This window comes from Lissotriton helveticus, chromosome 11, assembly GCF_964261635.1.
Source record: "Lissotriton helveticus chromosome 11, aLisHel1.1, whole genome shotgun sequence".
Lineage (NCBI taxonomy): Eukaryota > Metazoa > Chordata > Amphibia > Caudata > Salamandridae > Lissotriton > Lissotriton helveticus.
In genome coordinates, this window is record NC_136072.1 from 1,041,281,292 (window position 1) to 1,041,301,523 (window position 20,232).

General features: G+C 43.3%; 1 protein-coding gene across 1 annotated transcript in view; it reads left to right on the top strand.

Moving 5' to 3' along the window:
* The first annotated feature begins 11,053 nt into the window (after positions 1 to 11,053).
* Positions 11,054 to 20,232, top strand: part of GPN3 (GPN-loop GTPase 3) — a 116,255-nt gene continuing 107,076 nt past the window's right edge. The window contains exon 1 of the mRNA XM_078667491.1: positions 11,054 to 11,252. Coding sequence (XP_078523617.1) covers positions 11,205 to 11,252 — 48 coding nt within the window. The 5' untranslated portion in view covers positions 11,054 to 11,204. The remainder of the gene's footprint in view (positions 11,253 to 20,232) is intronic.

Consider the following 20,232-nt stretch of genomic DNA (forward strand, 5'->3'; position numbering starts at 1 on the left):
CTATGGCCAGCTCTGGTCTCAAAGAGGTTATTTAACTTCTGCGGGATCACCAATTAGAAATGCACAGTTGATCAAAAGACTGATCGACGGAATTCAATTACCAGAAAAAATTGCTGTTGTAAAGTGCACAGCACATAAAAAGGGAGAAGATTACGTAACAAAAGGAAATTCATACGCTGACGAAATAGCAAAATTCTGTGCAAAGAATAATGTGTCAATTAATCGGGAAAAAGCAAATGAACATGTTTTGAACTCACTTATGCTAACATCTGTAGTTGAGACTTGGCAGGGAGTAAAACAGTTGCAAGATGAGGCAGATGATGATGAGAAAAACACATGGTTAAAAGCAGGATGTAGACAGAGAGAAGAAGATGAGATTTGGGTTTACAAAGATGACAGACCAGTAATGCCAGACGGTATGATTTTTGACATGGCACGCATGTATCATGGTCCAGAACATATTGGCAGAGACTCAATGATTAGGTTATTTAGACAAACATGGTACAATCCAAAATTCTGAATAATTGCAGAATCTTTTTGTCAGAGGTGTTTAATCTGTCAACAGATTAACCCAAACAGAAAAACTGTTGTAAGCATGGGAACCATAGGACGGGAGGGTGGTTCATTTACCAGATTACAGCTTGACTTCATTGACATGCCACCTCACAACAAACTCAGATATATTTTGGTAATAGTCTGTTTGTTTTCAAGATGGGTGGAAGCATTTCCAACACGCCGCAATGATTCAATTACTGTAGCAAAATTGCTCTTGAGAGAAATCATACCAAGGTATGGATTTCCGATAACGGTCGAGACTGATCGTGGAACACATTTTGAAAACAGATTGCTACAATTGATTTGTGAAGCACTTGACATAAAGCAAAAGCTGCATTGTGGTAATAGACCAGAAGCATCAGGTGTTGTTGAGCAAGTAAATGGTACAATTAAAAACAGAATACCAAAAATGTGTTTAGCTACAGGAATGAAGTGGACAGACTCACTTCCACTTGTTTTGATGTCCTTGAGAAGCATTCCAGATAGAAAAACAGGTTTGAGCCCCCATGAAATCTTGATGGGAAGGGTCATGAGGCAAGCATTTGTTCCAGTTGATAAACTGTTGAGCATTAATGATAGCATCATAATGGATTACTGTAAAAATCTATCTGATGTGGTGACTTCTGTGTTCCATCAGGTGGGAACTGAAGTGATTACAAAAGAGAAAGAACAAGCACATGATCTGTTACCTGGAGACTGGGTGAGGACAAAAGTTCACCGAAGAAGAAACTGCCTAGTACCAAGATGGCAAAAGGCAAGACAGGTGATATTAGTCACAACAAATGCAGTAAAGTGTAGAGGATTGAAAAGATGGATTCATGCTAGTCATACCGCACATATTACACTAGAACAGTCCTTTACAAGATAGGGAGGGCCTCCCACGAGCATTGTCTCCGCAGATGCGGAGAGAAGGGAACGTTCTATCACACCATCTGGGATTGTGGTCGGGTGGCCATGTACTGGGCAGCGGTGATGCGACCCATTTCCCAAACCACAGCTGTTTCCCTGACACCTGACCCCCGTTGTTGTCTGCTAAACATATGGGGTACGACAGACTTAACCCAGCGTCAGCAGGACTGGGCCATGCTGGGGATGATGTTGGCGAAACACAATGTTGCTAGACTGTGGGGCTCTGATGTACTGCCTACCTTGAGAGACTGGTGCAGAGACATGGATGCAGCAATGGTGGCCGAGAAGGTGGTGTTTATCCATTGGGGATGCCCTGGGAAATGGGGACAAATCTGGGGGGCATGGAATAAATTCAGAGGGGACATATGTGAACCGCCACGGTTTGACTCGGATGAAGCTCTTTCGGACTGAGTGTCCGGCTTGAGTATCTATATGTCAGTGTATATATTTCTTTCTGTATTTTAACTTGCTCTACTGCTTTACAGACGACATAATGTTGTGGACGGGACTGTGAGTTCACTGCAAATGTTAAAAATATTGCAAGTATGAACGTATGTTTTTGTCGCCTTCCAGGTTCGAAGTACTTAGGATAAATTTAATGCTATAGAGGAAAAAAGAAAACCAAGTTCTTTCTTATAATATAATAAACAAGAAATTGCGGACCTAAGACATATCAGACGAGTGATTAGTTTGAATTATGTACACTATGTCTAACTTCGCCGCCGGACCCCAGGGATGTCGGCTAAACGGCTGTGTTAACCAGATAACGGTATTTTGACTGTTTCACTAGTGCAGCCGGCCCAAGGGGTTGTAGGCCATAAACTGTATTAAAATGAAAGTGTACAATAAAGGTCTTTATAAAAAAAAAAAATTAAAAAACATATTTTAAGAAACTTTTGCATCAGAACACACGGGACTAACTAATGTGCTTTATGTTGCAAATGCAAAGAAGAAATAATAAACTAACCTCGTCTATTGTCTTTGCCAGTATTAAATGCGGCTGTTTAAATAATGGCATGTGCTTATTTTGTGTGCTTATGTTATGTCTTTCTGTGACAAAACGCACAAAAGAGTTACTGCAATTCCTAAAGGAAAGGTAGATATAATGCTGCTTATATGTGCTTCAGCTAGGTAACATAATTAATGGGTTTAATTAGTAAAGGGGGTGGGTAACAGAATGGGTTTCAATTCTTTAATTAATTGATGTCTTGTGTTTGTTTAATAATAGTTTCCAAAGTGAGGCCTAAAGATCGCTAAGAAAATGGCTGACAGAGCTGCAGTTCCGAAAGCTTGTCCAGAGAGGAGCCTTGCACATGCGTAGCAGTGGAGATTTTTACCACGTTGACAATAATATTTGAAAAGGTTCTTTGGTTGTGCTGAACGTGCTCTCTTGGAGAAAAAGGCTCAAGGACAGGAACTCGTAGTATCTGCCAAGGCTAGGAAGCTAATATGTGAAACTCGAGGAAAGTATCTTTCTTGAGGAAGCAGAAAGTTGTGGAAGCAAAAGACAATAGGGCTTATGTAAAGCCCGAGCCTGGTCAAGTAACGGACATGACTTAACCAATTTTATCGTGGACAGACTTTAGCCAGCCAATGGAAAGCCTGGATTTCTTTTCAAGAATGCGAATTTAGAAAGTTTAGCTAGTAAGAAAGGTATAAAACCCTTGGAGCGGAGAAAAACTCTCTCTTCTTTCCGATTCCTGATTGACGTGACATGCTGTCGGACTTTTGGCGCACGTAAGGACAGCAGACTTTAATGATTTTTCCTTTCTAGGTGAAGTGAGAATAGACAGGGAAATAGATTTTAGGGAATGGAAACTGTTATTCTGCTAATAATTTGTGATTCTGAACTTGCTTAAAATGTCAGTTTATTAATTCATTTCCTCACTAAAATGCTGCTTTCTTAATTGTTTATGAAATAAAGATTCTAAACGTTTAAAGTCTTTTTCCTTATGAATAATAAAGCTAATAAAAATTAGATTTGAACCGACAAGGTGGTCTTGTTTATTCATGATCTAGTTACCATCAGTTGATTCTATCGCCTTAGTGGCTTAATTAATAATAAATGATGCTTAAACACATGATATAAATGACAAACTGCAGTTGTATATAATTTTGTAGATAATATGTGAATAGATTTTATTAATTAGGTCACCTGATTCAGTCGCTCAAAATTGTCTCATTGGTGTTATGGGCCTTTATTTGTGATTCATGATTAATGGTGAGTATTAGGTGATAGATAGCGTTTATGAGACAGTTTTTCAATAGGAGCGCTGGATCACGGCTGCCCAGAACACAGTGCGGCCGCGCAAAGTAAAACAAACAGTGCAACAGTAAAGAAAAGAAAAAACTCACGGGACTGCAAACTCAGCCCTTCAAACTCGGGAACCGGCAAGCAGGAAACACGAAGCACACCAGCGTTCTGACCGAAGTCGGACAGCAAAAAAACCAGGCATGACGGTGAGTGGGAGGGGCTTATAAATCCTTTGAAAATATTATAAGCATTCTGATTGGCTGTCGGGAGACAGAATTGCCTCACTATGTTAGGACTGGACGTGGAGGACCCATGAGGGGGTAATGGCTCCAAACAAGAACCATATGCCACATTATAATAAATTCCTATACGATTATCAATGTATGTATTTATTTATTAGACCTGAATCAGACAGGATTGGGAAATCAGAAATATAGTGAAGCCATTATTTAAAACAGAATAAAACTTCAATGGCTCTTGCACTCTAAAACGCACTTAGTTTATGACTATAACGTTTCAGGTTCTAAAGCTGCTATGACCTGCTGAACAGCGCCGACTGCTGGTATGTTCTGTGAGGTAGGTTACTTTTCTGGGTCTCAAGATGTTGCGCTCGGCCATCGAGTTGCATGTTGCAACGATCTAAATGAAAAGAGAACTACAATAGCACCCTAAACCTAATACGTCTAATTGGGTGGCATACTTGTATGAGGTGAATCCATTTCGGTACTTTTGGGAATCGGATATGCACAGATTTTCTTTAAAGCTATGAAAAGTCATGAACTTTATGAACAATGGCAAGTATTATATTAATATATGTGTTGTAATTAAGGCTCCCTGTTTTCCGTTTTTACTGATTTTTAAAGAAAAATACAGACAGAAAACATTTATTTTCTTGTCTGTATTTATTTTTAAATGTGGATAAAAATGGAAATTGGGTTGCTTTTTGAGTAATTCTGAATACTGTCTGCCATTACTGTTAGGCCAATTGCTGTGTAGATTGATAGGTAAGGGGGGTAAAAAAAGAAAGGGATTTTAGTAAAGAGGTTTTAACAGCAGTAGATATGCACAAATTTGATACTGAAATATGTATATTTTCTTATCAGTGCATTGATGTATCTTCTGTCGGGGTTACAACATTGAAACCTAGTAAGCATTCAAGCATGAGTGCGTATTTACCTGTTAAATAAATGTGGAAATATACTAATTTCAGCTTTATTTTTCCACAAAACCCAAAATAAGAATAGATAAATACAGATTAAATTAGCAAAAACATAAATATGGATAAATACAGATGGAAATGTCAAACAAATAAATACCATAAAACTGGGAGCCCCAGTTGTAATACAATAATGTCAATTCCAAGTGGTATCTTCATGTTCCTTTATTTAAGTAGATATTATAGAGAAGAGAGCCGAACCAGGAGCAGCCTCACTGCTGCTCAGCCCATCTCCAACTGACACTCACACACAGGAACATTCCATTCTATGGCAGGACGGAGGCTCAGATTATGCTTTCTCAATTTCTTTACTGAAAAACACAGCAGCCAATCAGTACGCAGTAAAGAAATGATAAACTACATTACCCATAAACCCAGGGCAACCATAGAGTAGGTAAATGTATAAATAAGGTCATAGAGGTGAACACTTCCTCTTTCTTTGCTGCTTCGCAGCCAGTTAAGTGCCTTTATACTTTTCTGTTATTACTTGTGCATTTATTGTATTATTTCACGATAACGCTTACTTGCTTTACATTGTCTCATTGTGTATGCCACTCGGCGTGCGGTTTAGCGGTCTTTCTGCTCGTTATTGCAGTTGCGTGAGGTAATTAATTTCGTTTTTAGGCCGCTTTGGTTTAATTGTTTTGGAGCGTGTGTTATCACCTCCGGTGTCTCATTAACGCGTTTTCGCGTTGTGGTGAGTTTCTGTGGAGCGGGAGAGGAGCTGGTCAAGACGCGCTTCCTTCGCGCGTCTCTGTCCTATTCGGCAGCGTCTTTGCGCATGCGCGAAGGCTTTGTTTACACGCCGGTCGAAGTTTCCTCAGTCGGCTTCTGTCAGGAACGACTGGAAAGATTAGCGCTTTTACGCGCCTGCCCTCTTTACTGCCGTTTGAGCTCCCAGACGCCCTCTTGGACACATTATCTTGGGGGTTGTAATAATTTTGAATAGGCTTTGCCTAGAGTGTGTTCATTGCTTGTTTTGGTGCAAGTCCTCCCTCCACAATTTAATTATTATTTATTCTGGTCAAGTTTTGACTACTTTTAAGACTTGCACTAGGGGTTCCACTCCCCCAAGTTGGCTTTGCCATTTCCTACGTTGTTAAACAACTTATTCCTTCCTTCCTGTGGGCATTAATTGGTGATTTACTCATCATGGCTGAATATTATTATGAGGAGGATGGAGAATACTATGGTGAAGATGAACCTTCTGCATCTTTTGATGACTTCATGGGCCAGGCTTTATTTCAGGCGATTGCGCCATTGAAGAAACATCTCACTGACTATGCAGCCCAACAAGGTTGGGTGCCTCCTGTCTCTAAGCGTAGCAAGAAATCTCCTAGTAATCCACACAAGTTTAAATTTGCGAAATTAGCCAAAACCCTTTCTGCTCCTTCCTCGAAGAAGCGTGCTGCTCCTGCTCGTTCGGACCCTCCGTCCGACTCTGATGATGGGTCGACTTCTTCTTCCACGTCTTCTGACACTGCGAAACCTCCTCCATCTAAGAAATCTAGAAAGGAGCACTATGTTGATGCACCATCTTCCCCAAAGGTTTTGACCTTCAATCCTGCGGACATCATTCACCCTAATTCTTCAGCTTGGTTGCCATCCCCTGAGGTGGCTGACTATGTTCAAACCCACATTCGTTCCCCTTTTGAAAAGGATGTGCGAGCACGTTTACGTTCAGAATGTCCACGTCCTGATCTGTCAGACAAGCTTGCTTCTACTCCAGATGTTGACCCCACCATGGTCACTTATCTGCGTAAATACTCTAAAGATCCTACTAAGGGCTTAGACAGGTCATGGCGCTCCTGCCAAGACAAACTTCTGGATTTGTTGGGCCCTCTCACGAAAATCCTTGACTTGGGTTTCAAGGCAAAGGAGTCTGGCGTTCCTATTGACCCTGATGAATTGATTGGTTGGTCCCAACGGGCTGTCTGTTTCCTTGGAAACGCAAATTGTGCCTTGTCAGCCGAGCGTCGTCGCTCCATCTTAATGAAACACGACCCTCGCCTTACTGATTTGGCGTCTTCGGAGTCTGGCCCCCAAGCTCAAGGTTTGCTCTTTGGAGCTCCATTTTTAAAAGAGCTTACCAAGTTCGTTTCAACTTTCAGTGGGCTTGATAAAGCGCAGGCAAATTTGAGACGGGCTTTCCGCCCGGTTTTCGGCAGGGCCGGACGAAGGGGACGTTCGTCCGGCCGTGGGTCCGACCAACCCGCTCAACGGGGGAACAAGTCCCAAAGAGGAGGACAGGGTAATTCCTACAACAAGTCTTCATTCTACCCTTCGAGGAAAGGCAGAGGGCAGTATGGAAAGGGCGGTTACAACGGTAACCAAGGAGGACGTCCAGACTCTTCCGCTTCAGGTGAGCCTCATTCTCGCTTCCAATGTGATTTTGGGGGGAAGGATTCAATTTTTTCTGCACAATTGGCGTTTGATCTCAAACGATGCCTGGGTGCTGGAGACGGTACAAGGGTACAAGATAGAGTTTTACTCTCGCCCTCTCCAACGCCTTCGGCCACGCCCTCTTGTTTTTTCCCGACCAGATCAGGAGGTTATCTCCGCAGAAATCTCGTCCCTGTTGGCCAAAGGGGCTATCGTTCCGACGTTTCCTCATCCCCAGGGATTCGTCAGCAATGTGTTTCTCGTGGAGAAAAAAGGGGGAGGGTCTCGTTTAGTTCTCAACTTACGAGACTTCAACGGTGGCGTAATTTATCGACATTTCAAGATGGAGGGCATCCATCTACTCAGAGATCTTCTTCAAGAAGGAGATTGGATTGTTCGGCTGGATCTGAAAGATGCCTATCTCTCAGTTCCGGTGTATGCCCCTCACCGTCGCTACCTGCAGTTCCAATGGTTGGGCAACTGGTACGAGTACAAGGTCCTTCCTTTCGGCCTCTCTTCCGCCCCGTGGTGCTTCACAAAGCTCCTCCGGCCTGTGATGGAATCCTTGAGGTCCCGCGGAGTTCGTCTGATCATATATCTCGACGATATTCTCCTGTTGGCTCAGTGTCCGGATCTTCTTCTATCGCACTTGCAATGGTCCGTGGATCTTCTGCAATCTTTGGGTTTTCTAGTGAATCCCTTGAAGTCGCGCTTTTCTCCATCTCAAACTATGGATTTTTTGGGTTTTCAAATAGATTCCATCTCATGCCAGTTGCTTCTGCCAGGACAGAAGATAAGGTCCATCAAGAGAGACTTGAGGTTGCTTCTTGTTCAAGAGACAGTCTCTCTGCGCTCAGTAGCTCGGATTGTGGGTCTTCTTTCTTCTTCCATCCAAGCGATATTTCCGGGCCCACTACATTATCGTGCGCTTCAGCGCCTCAAAATCCGTCATCTCCAAAAAGGTCTTCGGTATTCGGATCATGTCCCTCTTTCAGAGGAAGCCCGGTCGGAGATGAGGTGGTGGTTGGACCACATGGACTCCTGGAACGGTCGAGCGCTGTTCGGGAGGACTCCAGATGTTGTGATAGAGTCCGATGCCAGCCTTTGGGGTTGGGGAGCCCGGTGCGGTTCAGTGTCAACAGGGGGTCGTTGGTCGTCGGAGGAGTTGTCTCTCCACATCAACTGCCTGGAGCTTCTTGCGGGCTCCTTCGCGATTCGATGTCTCTCTCCCCTCCAAACAAATTGTTGCATTCTTCTCAGGATGGACAATGTTTCAGCAGTTCGCTATGTGAACAAACTTGGGGGTACCAAGTCCAGACTTCTCTCGGAAATTGCAAAGGACTTCTGGCACCTTTGCCTGGACCGCAAGATCACTGTTATTGCCGAATACCTTCCGGGCTCTCGCAATCTGATTGCGGACTGGAACTCTCGCCATCTGCGAGATTTCAGCGATTGGAGGCTTCATCCTCGTCTATTTTGCAAGCTGTCCCGACATTGGGGGATTTGTCACCTGGACCTCTTTGCATCTCGCCTCAATACCCAGGTTCCCCAGTTCTACAGTTGGAGACCAGATCCGGCAGCCCTGGCCACGGATGCGTTTCTCCAGGTCTGGCCTCCTCTACTGTGTTATGCATTTCCACCATTCCTCCTGATTCCCCGAGTTCTTGCTCGGGCCCGTCTCTTTTCGTCAGAACTCATTCTAATAACCCCTCTTTGGAGGGCTCAACCGTGGTTTCCAGTTCTTCTGGAGATGAGTTGCTCGTCCCCGATCCTTCTTCCACAGGTTTGGAACCTGTTGCTGGACCCTCTTCGGGAGCCGCATCCTCTGGTCATGTCGGGTCAACTCCTGCTGGTAGCATGGAGAATTTCGGGGAACGATGGAACATCCAAGGCTTATCGGGAGACGCTAACAGATTCATCAATGAGGCTTGGGCCCCCAGCACACATAAACGCTATAACTCAAGCTGGAAGCGTTGGTGTGATTGGTGCTCACAGCGGTCGGTGGATCCCGTTTCAGCGGATATCTCTTTGATCATTAATTTTTTGGCTTCAATGGCATCCTCAGGGCTAGCATACAGAACGGTTAATAATTTTCGTTCTGCGATTTCTGCAGGTCATATTGCTGTTGATGGTAAACCAGCGGGAGAACATCCCTTAATATCTAAATTGTTGCGGGGTATCCGGATGGTAAAACCTCCCTGCCCCAAGTATGTTGCCCTTTGGGATGTGTCTATTGTTTTACGTTTTCTATCTAATTGGCCTTCCAATACTCTTTTATCCCGCAAACAACTTTCGGCTAAACTCACTATGCTCTTATGTTTAGTCTCTTGTAAAAGAGTGTCTGATGTGCGGGCTTTGGATCTCGCGGGTCGCTCCTTTACACCTGAAGGTGTCTCTTTTGTCATTTCTAAGCGGACAAAATGTAACACTGCTGCAGTTACTTATCCTTCTTTTCCGCACAACCCTCAGTTGTGTGTGGTCCAATGCCTAAAGGATTATGAGGTAAGCACTACATCTTTACGTTCCGATCCACAAGGTCAATTGCTTATTGCTTTGCAAAAGCCTTTCAAGCCTGTTTCTCCAGCCACGTTGGCACGTTGGTTACGTTGGCTCATGCAGGAATCGGGCATTGATATTTCCATATTTGGAGCCCATTCTGCGAGAGGAGCTATGGCTTCCAAGGCTTTTACCATGGGTGCTAGTCTTCAAGATATCATGAGAGCTGCAGATTGGTCATCTGAGTCTGTTTTTAAAACCTTTTATTTTAAACCAATTGTAGATGTTGCATCTGTTGTGGTGAGGAAGCTTTAAACAAGCATAATCTGAGCCTCCGTCCTGCCATAGAATTAAAAATTTGCTAACATTCGTGCCAAGAATTTTCAATTCTATTAAGGACAGGAGGCGAGGATTATCCCACCCGTATTAATTTTTATCTTTATATGATGCATACTGCTTTTATGCTATACGATTCTGGTTCTTATGAATGTTTTCCCTCCCTGTAGTTATTACTGTGTTCAACTTTTGGGGGAACAGTTTTTACTGCCTCTATCTCTTTTCCTCAGGCTCCGACCTTAAATGAGGTGTATCGGGATCTTCTTCTCCTGTTTGGTCTCTTGCTGTTCCTATGGTTCTTGGAAGTTCCTTCTCCACGTCAGCCGGAAGATGACCTCTCCGGGGGACTCCTTTGATGGATTGTTTAATTTTGTTGGATTCTTTTATTAACTATGGACAAAGAAAGAGGAAGTGTTCACCTCTATGACCTTATTTATACATTTACCTACTCTATGGTTGCCCTGGGTTTATGGGTAATGTAGTTTATCATTTCTTTACTGCGTACTGATTGGCTGCTGTGTTTTTCAGTAAAGAAATTGAGAAAGCATAATCCTCGCCTCCTGTCCTTAATAGAATTGAAAATTCTTGGCACGAATGTTAGCAAATTTTTAATTCACCCACATTCTCTCTCCCAGGCACTCAGGCTGAACAGCAGCAGTATAACAATATGTCGAGTGCCATTATAGTAGCATATTTTTATAAGGCGTTTAGCGTCACGTTTACATGTAAAAGAAATACTAATCTAAGAATAACCTCCATTGATTATCTCAAGTGTAGTAGCATCTTCGAATACTTCTTACAAATCGTGTGGAAATACTGTTATTGTTACAAAATTAAAGATGGCCGACATGTTTACTATGATCTACTATGAACAGGCTATGGCTACCGTGGATTAGGTTTAAGCAGTCCTTCTTTTATGTCAGTACCGGAGCCACATTTGTCGGCTCTGTGCTTGTTGTCGAAGCTTGGTTCGGGTGTCTGATGGGATGATTGAGCAGCGTCCGGCTGGGTGAAGTGTCCTGTCATAGCTGGACCAGTGCTTTGCAGGCCGCAGCGATGCCTCGTTATGCCCAGTTGGTGATGGGCCCTGCCGGCAGCGGCAAGGTGAGACAGGTTTACAGTCAGAGTGACAGTGGCGGGAATCAACTTATATCAATGCGACACCTTTGCCTAACTGCAAAATGAGTCGCAATTCTCGCGGGTACGGGAGAAAGCCAAGATAAAGAGGCTGGGGAGGGGGACATGCTCATAGTTCTCCTGACCCAAAACATCAGTGCGGTAAATGAAGACATGCACCCCTAGAGAAGTTGTCGCACAGTTGGTAGTGTGACTAATATTTCATGAATATTAGAAGTCGAAATGCATTGCATTTAAGCGCCTCGTCTTGTTACCGTTTTAGTACTGGCAGTCTTAAACCTCCCCATGCTTCAAAATTAGAATAGAGATTCAATGAATTAAAGGAAGATGGTGTGGCTTAGCGGCGAGAGCTACCGATTTTGACGGTGGGGAATCAAGTACGAGTTTGGCAGGAGGCTCAAACATCCTGTGATTCTGCTCAAATCAAGTAATCTCCCCGTTACTAAAAATGTATGTGTTCTTCTGTAATGCATCTGCTGCTCATGTAAAGCGCTCTGATACTTTCGGGTCAAGTTTGCGCGATATAAACTGCAACAACAAAAATTGGTCAACACCACACCTATTCCGTTGGGTTTTGTCATAATAGTTGGACAGTACCAGGATTTCCCAGAAGGCCTCGTGTGTTTTCAGTGGTGTATTGCCAGTAATTAATTCTCTCTAGGACTGCCACATCTTTTAAGAGATGGAATGTTTACAGTGGAAAAGCACCATCACTCCTCAGATAGGCTGTTACGCTTGTGTTCAGTGCTTTAAATGGGAAAAATAAGTACAGGTACTCGCCAAGTTGAGCTAGTCAGTTTAAAAGTAAAAAAAATAATTAAGTACATTTGTAAAAAGTATTTGAAGAACAAAAACAACAGTTGTGAAACTCCAAGTGAAGGCTAAGAAACATGCATGGATGATTTATTTAAGCACTATTCGTTGCCACGAACCACCCGACTTCATAGCAACGTTTGCTATGATTTCATAGTTCCTCCAGTGTTGTTTTATTTATAATTAAAGACCCCAATAGCGTCTTCTAAATATTTACTATGATTGTAACTAGTGTTTCACCTTTCCTTCATTTCATTCAGCATGCAACTTTATGTGAAGAAAAATAGCATTTTATTTTGAAGCCAAGCTACTTAATCAAATCGAATCCCCCTAAAAAGTGATTCATTAGTAGCTCACTTTTAATCGAAAACTGCACTTTTCCCATCTCATTTTCCCTCATTCTCCATTCTGCTCTCTCATCCTTTCTCGCTAGCCCATTCTCTCATCCTTTCTCTAATTATATCTGTGACTTCCTGTCTGAATCATCCTTTCCTAACTTGATATTACTCTTGTGGAAGACAAGAGCAATACCACCCCATTCTGTCATCGGTCACTCTCTCGTAGTTGTGCCTCCTTCTCTTACTCGTATAGTTCATTAGCACATTCATTTTATTCTTTCTTCTCCTCTTCAGCTCATTCTATTTCCCATTTCTCCTTCATTGTCTCTCCCTTTCTGGCAGGGCACTGAGGGAAAATGAATGTAGCTTAATTATTTGTTTGAGTAAAATTCAGCAGCGGTGCGTCCATTGGGGCGTAGGGGCGTAGCCCCACTAAGCCTGGTGGACGCACCTGCGGCTGCAACAGAGAGAGCACGGAGCACCTAAATAAAATGCAGCGCTTCGGGGGTTCCGACCGGGACAGCCCCGATGGAATAGGGAGTGCGCAGGGGGTGGGGCTGGGTTAGGTTACAAGTCGACTGACTCTGCTGCGCAATTTACTTACGGGCGGAAACTTGCCCGCGCATGCGCCTTAGCGTCAACTTAGTCAAGTTGACTGAGAGGGACCAGGGGGTGTGTCTGCTGGGCCCCGTCCTTTGAAATGGCGCCAGGGCGAGTAATCTTTGTGCCCCCCTCCGTCGGGGACGTGCGCGCCGTGACGTTTCCGGTAGTTGGCAGTTGCGCACTAAAGTCTGACACTGAGTTCGGCATTGTCAGACAGACCGTCACTCGAGCTGGTAAGTTAATAATAATTAATAAGCAGTGGCTGCTCACACCTGACGGGGACACGCGCGCAGAGATGGGGACAAAAGCGAAAGGCATGACTCCCAACATAACAAGAGGAAAGGCGGCGAGTGCCGTGAGGAAGGCGAGTAAACTCTCTCTCACACTCAGGCACGCTCCTTCTTCACACAAGCCAGGGAGGAGGGCCTGCACGTTTCATCATGGGCTCAAGTTATAAAAACTTCTGCGCCGCCTGCCTTCCTCACTCAGTCTCTCACAGACACATAATCCGCGCACACCGCTAAAGGATATGGGGGTCCGGGCAAAGGGCGCTAAGGAGCAGGCGGCGCCGACAGAGATGTGTTGTCCTTATTCATGCCGTTAGTTACGGAAGGCGGTAGACAGGCAGCAGAGCACAATAATGTACCAGAAGTATTTGCACAAATCCAGACTGTCACCCACACGATTTACGTCACACTTCGAGTGTCATGAAAAGATGAAATGGGGGTGTGCACGGGTTCGCTATCAAACACGTCGCATTTCGTAATTCGCACATCTAGCAGTTTAAAACTTTGAATGGACTAGGAACAACTTTCAAATACTTTTCATTGAACGAAACTAGTTGTGTTATTGTATTTGCAGAAATATAGCGCTGGCTATGATTTTGATGGAATTGTAGTTCATTCTCGACCAGAGCGCTCTTTCAGATGGACTGGGGATGCCAGCAAGCGATGGAGTCTGTTCTTTGGCGCGTGGTTGTGTGAGATGAGTTCAGTTAGTTCAGTGCAGCCAAATGGAAAATCTGAAGTGCAGGTGTCCTGTACCCGCGAATCTGCTTGTTTCTAAGACGTGTCCCTACTCTCTACTTTTAAGTATAGCACAATCTGCTCAGACCTGCTGGTACGCTCCCTCTCAAAATAAAAAGTGCAGTCACGCGAAGATCCCTACAGCAGAAAATCATTATGACACAAAGCTATCACATAATTTTTGCATTTTGGGCCCATTGCACCGTTCAAAATACAGATTATTTTTGTCCGTGCTGATGTATACTTTGTGCAGTAGGAGAATCTGGAAAGAATACATTGAATAAAGGGCCAATATCGTTTGTGGTAGAAAGCTGTAAATTATTCTGCACCAAAAACGGCAACTTTTACTTCAGCCCAAAGTATTTTTCAATCCATGTCATGGGCAGTATCACTTATACCAAACTGCAGTATTTGCTGTGATTTCATAGCATATACTCGCTTCCTGTGCCCCTCAGTACTACCGTGCACTTGTCTCTGAATCTTTGGTGTTCACATTACATTATTTGTAAGCAGGAAAGACTCTCATATGCAAAAGGTTCACTATGCGCTCCATAGGCAGGGTACTCTGTACCCCAAGGTGTTTGAATCTCTTTTATATTTTGCTGTACCATCTAACATTCTCATTTTAATAGCCTGATCACTCCCTTCCTGGCTACTCTTTCTCTATTGTGGTGTAGGACACTCAGGAGCATATTTTCAAAATAAATTTTGAGCGTGGTGCTACGCCAAATTTGGCAATGCTGCTGAGGTCTGACATATTTTAAATGCAGCAATTCCTTTCGGTTTTCTTTTCTTCCCTTTCCATTAAATCTGTGAAGAAATGGAATCATGATGATCAAATCGGCATTGCGGTACCAAATTATGTAAATACACACAACAGAATTTCAATAATGATTTATAATCATTTTTAGAGACATAACCATGTATAAAAGAGTTTGTGTTTTGTTTTGGTGAAATCCGCAATTGCGGACCGTAGTGTTTCTTCTATGTCCATTGTGACATCATGCATACAAAATGGTGACTGTGAGGTATCGTAAAACAACTTGACAAAGGCCTTTCTGCGGCTGAAACGCGTTGTTGTTTGGTGATTAAACCTACCAGAAATCGAATTTTGTGTGGCGCCTCGTTCCTATCTTGTGGAATTGAACTTTTGCTGTATCGTGGTAGCTGTCGCCACAGCTGGGACCGGCGCTTGAAGGCAGGCAAACGGCGTTTCCTGACAGCACCTGGTGTGCAATATATACATACATATACACATATATATGTATTTATTACATATATATGTGTATGTGTGTGTATATATATATATGTATTTATTACATATATATGTGTATGTGTATATATATATATATATATATATATATGTGTTTGTGTATATTTAGATAGATACACACACTACCTAGTAACACTTGCAACTGGGTAGTTATAATTAGGACTATGTTTTCATAGGAAATAGATTTTGGGGTTTCCCAATAACTTTGACGCCGTATTATGAATCTTCACAAAACTTTCAAAAAATAGTCTCATCAACCTAGGTTCTTTCCTGGAAAGTTCTTTTGGTGACCCATCAAGCAGGGCCTAGGAAAAAGGGGGAATTGAACACTGATGCAGAAAAAAAGGACTGAACAGAAATACTCCAAATTTGGCAGCAAGCTAGATGTTTAGCAAGAAAGCATTTTTTTTTATTTGGTGTAAATCTGTTTAGTACGTTTTGAGAAATTACAGTTCAAAATCTATGTATCTTACATGCTGCATAGGATGAGTGGAACCAGCGGATCAAAAGATTAGATCTCAATGGCGGTCTCAACAACAAAGATGTTGCGCATCTATTTTTATATGGGCCAAGAGGCTTGAAACCCCCTCTCCAAGCTGTGGTACTCCCCGGCGACCCCATCCCCGGGAACACCGTACCCTGCCTTTCTTTGGCTACTTTAAATAAATGTTGCTGCATGGTGGTGCCCAAATCTGGGCAGTGATACCACCAGTATTTTATAAGTGCTTGGGTAAGTTGCAGGGAGAGTTGCGGCCCCTAAAAATAGCTTACAAAAATGGACCCTATGTTTCTTGGGGTATAGAGGACATGACTGCAGGAAAAGCTTGTGATAATTTCAAGCATTCTTGAAGCTAGAGTATTTGCTCTTCATCTTCCGACTGCAGGAACCCTTTGTGGTTGGTCTTACGGCTCTATCAGGACTGAGACATGAAGAAGAAAGATTCTAACACATGTTTAACATTGCATTCAATAAAAAATTGCTTTCATGTTTATTAAACATTTCAATGCTTCTTATTAATGTTCACAATCTTCATGTTTATTGTTAAACATTTCAATGCTTCTTATTATTGTTCACAATCTTTAAATATGGCATTGAAATGCATTGATTTTACTGATGATTCCCTATCAAATCAAAGTTATTTTTATTATTAAGATGGTGATCTTTTAATAAAACTAATAGGCTTGCCTTTAAATATTAATGTGGTGTTTTAATCCCTTGACAATTATGATCGCACGGCCAGCGGCCTGCAGATTTTAATAGACGGCGTTGTCTCCTTTATGGACAGGCTGGACCTGTCTGTTAATTTTGCTAAGTTGATTGTATTCGTTGCCAGACGTCGGGGGACACGGATGAAAAGTTTTAAAGTTGGTCTCCATATTTTCGCAAACGGTTCCGGTCTTTCCCTACTTAGGTGTGTTATTCAACGACTGGTTACAATGGAGAGCCCTCTTAAATGGGAAGCTTAGCGAGTTGGACAAATCTGCGGGTGCTATTAGAACCTTTGCTAGCAGACTGGGATCATGGGCACTGGAGGTCATTTTAAAATTGTGCAAATCCAAGGCCTCTGCGAAAGTGTTATACAGCAGTGAGGTTTGGGGGTACATCCCTTCTCATAGGCTACATGTGGTGGAAAACAAGTTTTTGCACCGGGTCCTGCGAGTCCCCCAAGGTACGCCAGCTTGGTCTGTGCATGAAGACTTTGAGGTTGATTATATGGTGGACCAATTGGTAATTAGACCCGTACTTTGCTGCATAAAGATGTGGACATGTGAAGATAAGGGTTTAACCAGCCTGATCTTAGCAGATTGTCTGGCCTTGGAATATGGTAAAAAAAATCCAGTGGATACGTTATATAAAGGAATCCTTCCAGGACATAGGAAGGCCAGACCTTTTCTTTGCACATGACACTTTAAGCCCCGGGGATGTTACCATCACAAAAGATTTATACCTCAAATTTGCCACTGCCCAGCTTGACACTATTGAGGTCAGTAGACCCACAGGGAGGGCTTTTGTAATGTTAAAATCTGCATTGGGTAAGGAGCCATATCTTCATATCTGCTTTGGTGAAGCCCCTTCACTCGTTTTTTTGGTCCAGTCTACAATTACAATACATAAATAAAGATTTCTAAGTATGCTTTCACCAAATTAGCTTGTTGTTATCACAAGGTTTAAAACACCTGAGCCCTGTAAATGGTTTGAAATAAAGGAGATGAAAGAAGTTAATTTGTTTGTTGTGTTTTGCTCGGCCCATCACTAAATATGTTTTCCATGCGCTCTGCTCCCTTAATTATCACACTGAATAAGTTGCTATTTTCATCATGTGGCTGAACCTGTAATCTGTATGTAGCAAAGGGGTGCTATGCTGTTGGAAACCTAGCTGAAGCTGATATCGGAGTCTGTAATAGGACGGAATGTATGAAGCTCTGTGGTTATACTGAATAAGCAGCTACCTATGTTATGACATCTATTAATGTAATAACTGCACTTTCACAATTGCTTTATTAACCTTCCTGCTTTCTCAAATTTGCTTGAAAATGCACGATTTTTCTTCTTTTTTTAAAAAAATTGCTTGGGGGGGGGTTATCCCCCCCAAACCCCCCTTTTGGGGTTCGGGCGCGCTCGCTACAGTGCTGTATGCAAATCACTTTGCGCCCCACCACTTTCAAATGTCACCCACCACCCCTGGTAAAATTGTGTCCATGTGGAACTCGTGTGTTTTAACACTGACTCTTGCCTTCTAAACTGGACTGTAACGCCAAATCACTGAGCTCTGCACAAATTGGGGTTTCCTGTCGCGTGTTTCGCTTGAGACTAACAGTGGGCCCTTGCATTGCACACCTGCAATGTGATTACCTGCCTGTGTCAATTGATCCTGTACTGTTATTTACCGTGCAATAAATACATGCTGTCCAAACCCCCGGGCAGCCCTGATAAATCAAATGAGCTGTTGCTTAGAGCAAGCAACACTGATGCATGGCCGTACAGTGACCCACGCATGCCTCTGATCCTTTTGTCGAGTTCATGAGTACCGATACACTCCTTGAAGAAAGAAAAGCTCCGGGGAGTAAATTAAATAATGCTGGTACTTTAGTATCAGTGAAAAGCAGCCCATTTAAAGCACTCCTTCTAGTGGACGGTAGCAGTACAACTCTTCCGTGCTGCTGTTCGTATAAGAGATAGTACCTTTCTGCCAAGTGGGTTGTTGGGCTTTTAGTGGGCTGGTAATAACTCTTCTCAACATACCCGCAATGGACTGTACCAGCACTTCTAAGCAAGGATGCCATTCTGATAGAATCTGTGAACACATTTCAGCCGGGATGCTAGGATTCTGATGGGCAGTAACATAACCTTGTAGCATGGGTGTTTGTAATTTTAGTGTGACAGCACAGGACTTGTCTGCCGCACTAATGCAGGACAAAACCAGTACTCAGCTGGTTCTTGTGCAAGTATTGGAAAGTACACGTATTCTCAGAAGGGTTATATGTACTTTTAATGGGACTTTTGAGGACAGCTACACCTTTAATGGGATAGTATCAGTATTTCTTTGGAGGACTTCCATACTCATATGGGGAAGAAAAAATGGATAGGTGGATTGCTTTTTTTAATTCTCAGCTGCTAATAATTACTCTGAACCACACCCCGTCATGTTTTGCTCACTGCAGGCAGCGACCAACCATTTGCAAATTTGTCTTGGGGCAGTTGATGCATTTTTCTGCAGGGCTGTTAAACTTTTTGATGACTTATTAACAGTATCTTTCTGCAGGAAGCTGATACCGAACTGTTGAAAAAAGGAGTGAAACAAATGCTGTCCTTCGCACAGTGTCTGGGATGAGGGTAGATGTATTGCCTTTGATTGGGAGCTGAGACCTCAAGCACAGTGTGGGAAAGCAGTAATGGAAAACAATTGGGCAGTCTCCCTTGAGTGGTCACACAGTACAACATGTTAGCACAGTTCAACACTGTTTCTATTTTGTCTCTTTCAGTTGCTGGTGCTGTCTCAGTAGGTGGTGGGATTTCTACTCCCAAGACTGTCTGTTCTCCTCTTAAGTGGACAGTTGAGATTAAAACGTGGTCACTCTGAGACAAACAGGGAGTAGAAAGCTGCAATGAGGCTCAATGGCAGAGGGCAGGAGGCACTGCCAATGCATAAAGGTTGCGGAAGCAGGTGGTCTTTGTCCTGCAGACTGAATGTGGAGAAGTGTGGCTCACTGGTTAGAGGCGGCAGACCCGTAAGCAGAGAACGGCCCGGGACCAGGGTTCGATTCCCGACGCGGCAGGGTCGTGGACCAGGGTCAGCGGACTCGATAATTCTCGCCTCGGTGCCTACTCTAGTCAGAAACCACACTCGGCAACTCTGGGCATCAGCTTGCCTCATCTTCACAATGGCCCCCCAGACCGCCGGGGATGCTTGGTCGCACCTTAGAGATACCCATCAGGGACCATCTCTCAGGGTGAGCCAGGACGGGTTCCCCAGCGGTCGAAGCGTGGAGATACTCCTCCGGGAGTCGATTCCTAGCGCTATATAAACCCGCAATTAAATTAAATTAAATTAAATGTCTAGTTACTGGCAGAGCGTGGGGAAATCAAGAAGGACGGTATCTTCCTCTGCAAACCTTTAGGCTTTTACCAGTAGTTTTGGGTTGGCCTCCTGCTTACAAGAGAAGACCTCAAGTGTACCCTCTTGCTTCATATCGAAATTACTCGGGAGAGAACTAGTCCTGGAACTACCATTGGTCCCCATGATGACAAGAATGATGTTCCAAATAATGTCAAATACATATAGAACTACTAAGACAAAGTAAATTGAGCACGTATTAGAGCACTCACAATACCCCATAAGGATGGTGCTGTTGCTTACTCTTTTTTTTCTTCTCTGATATTTGTAGAGAAAAAT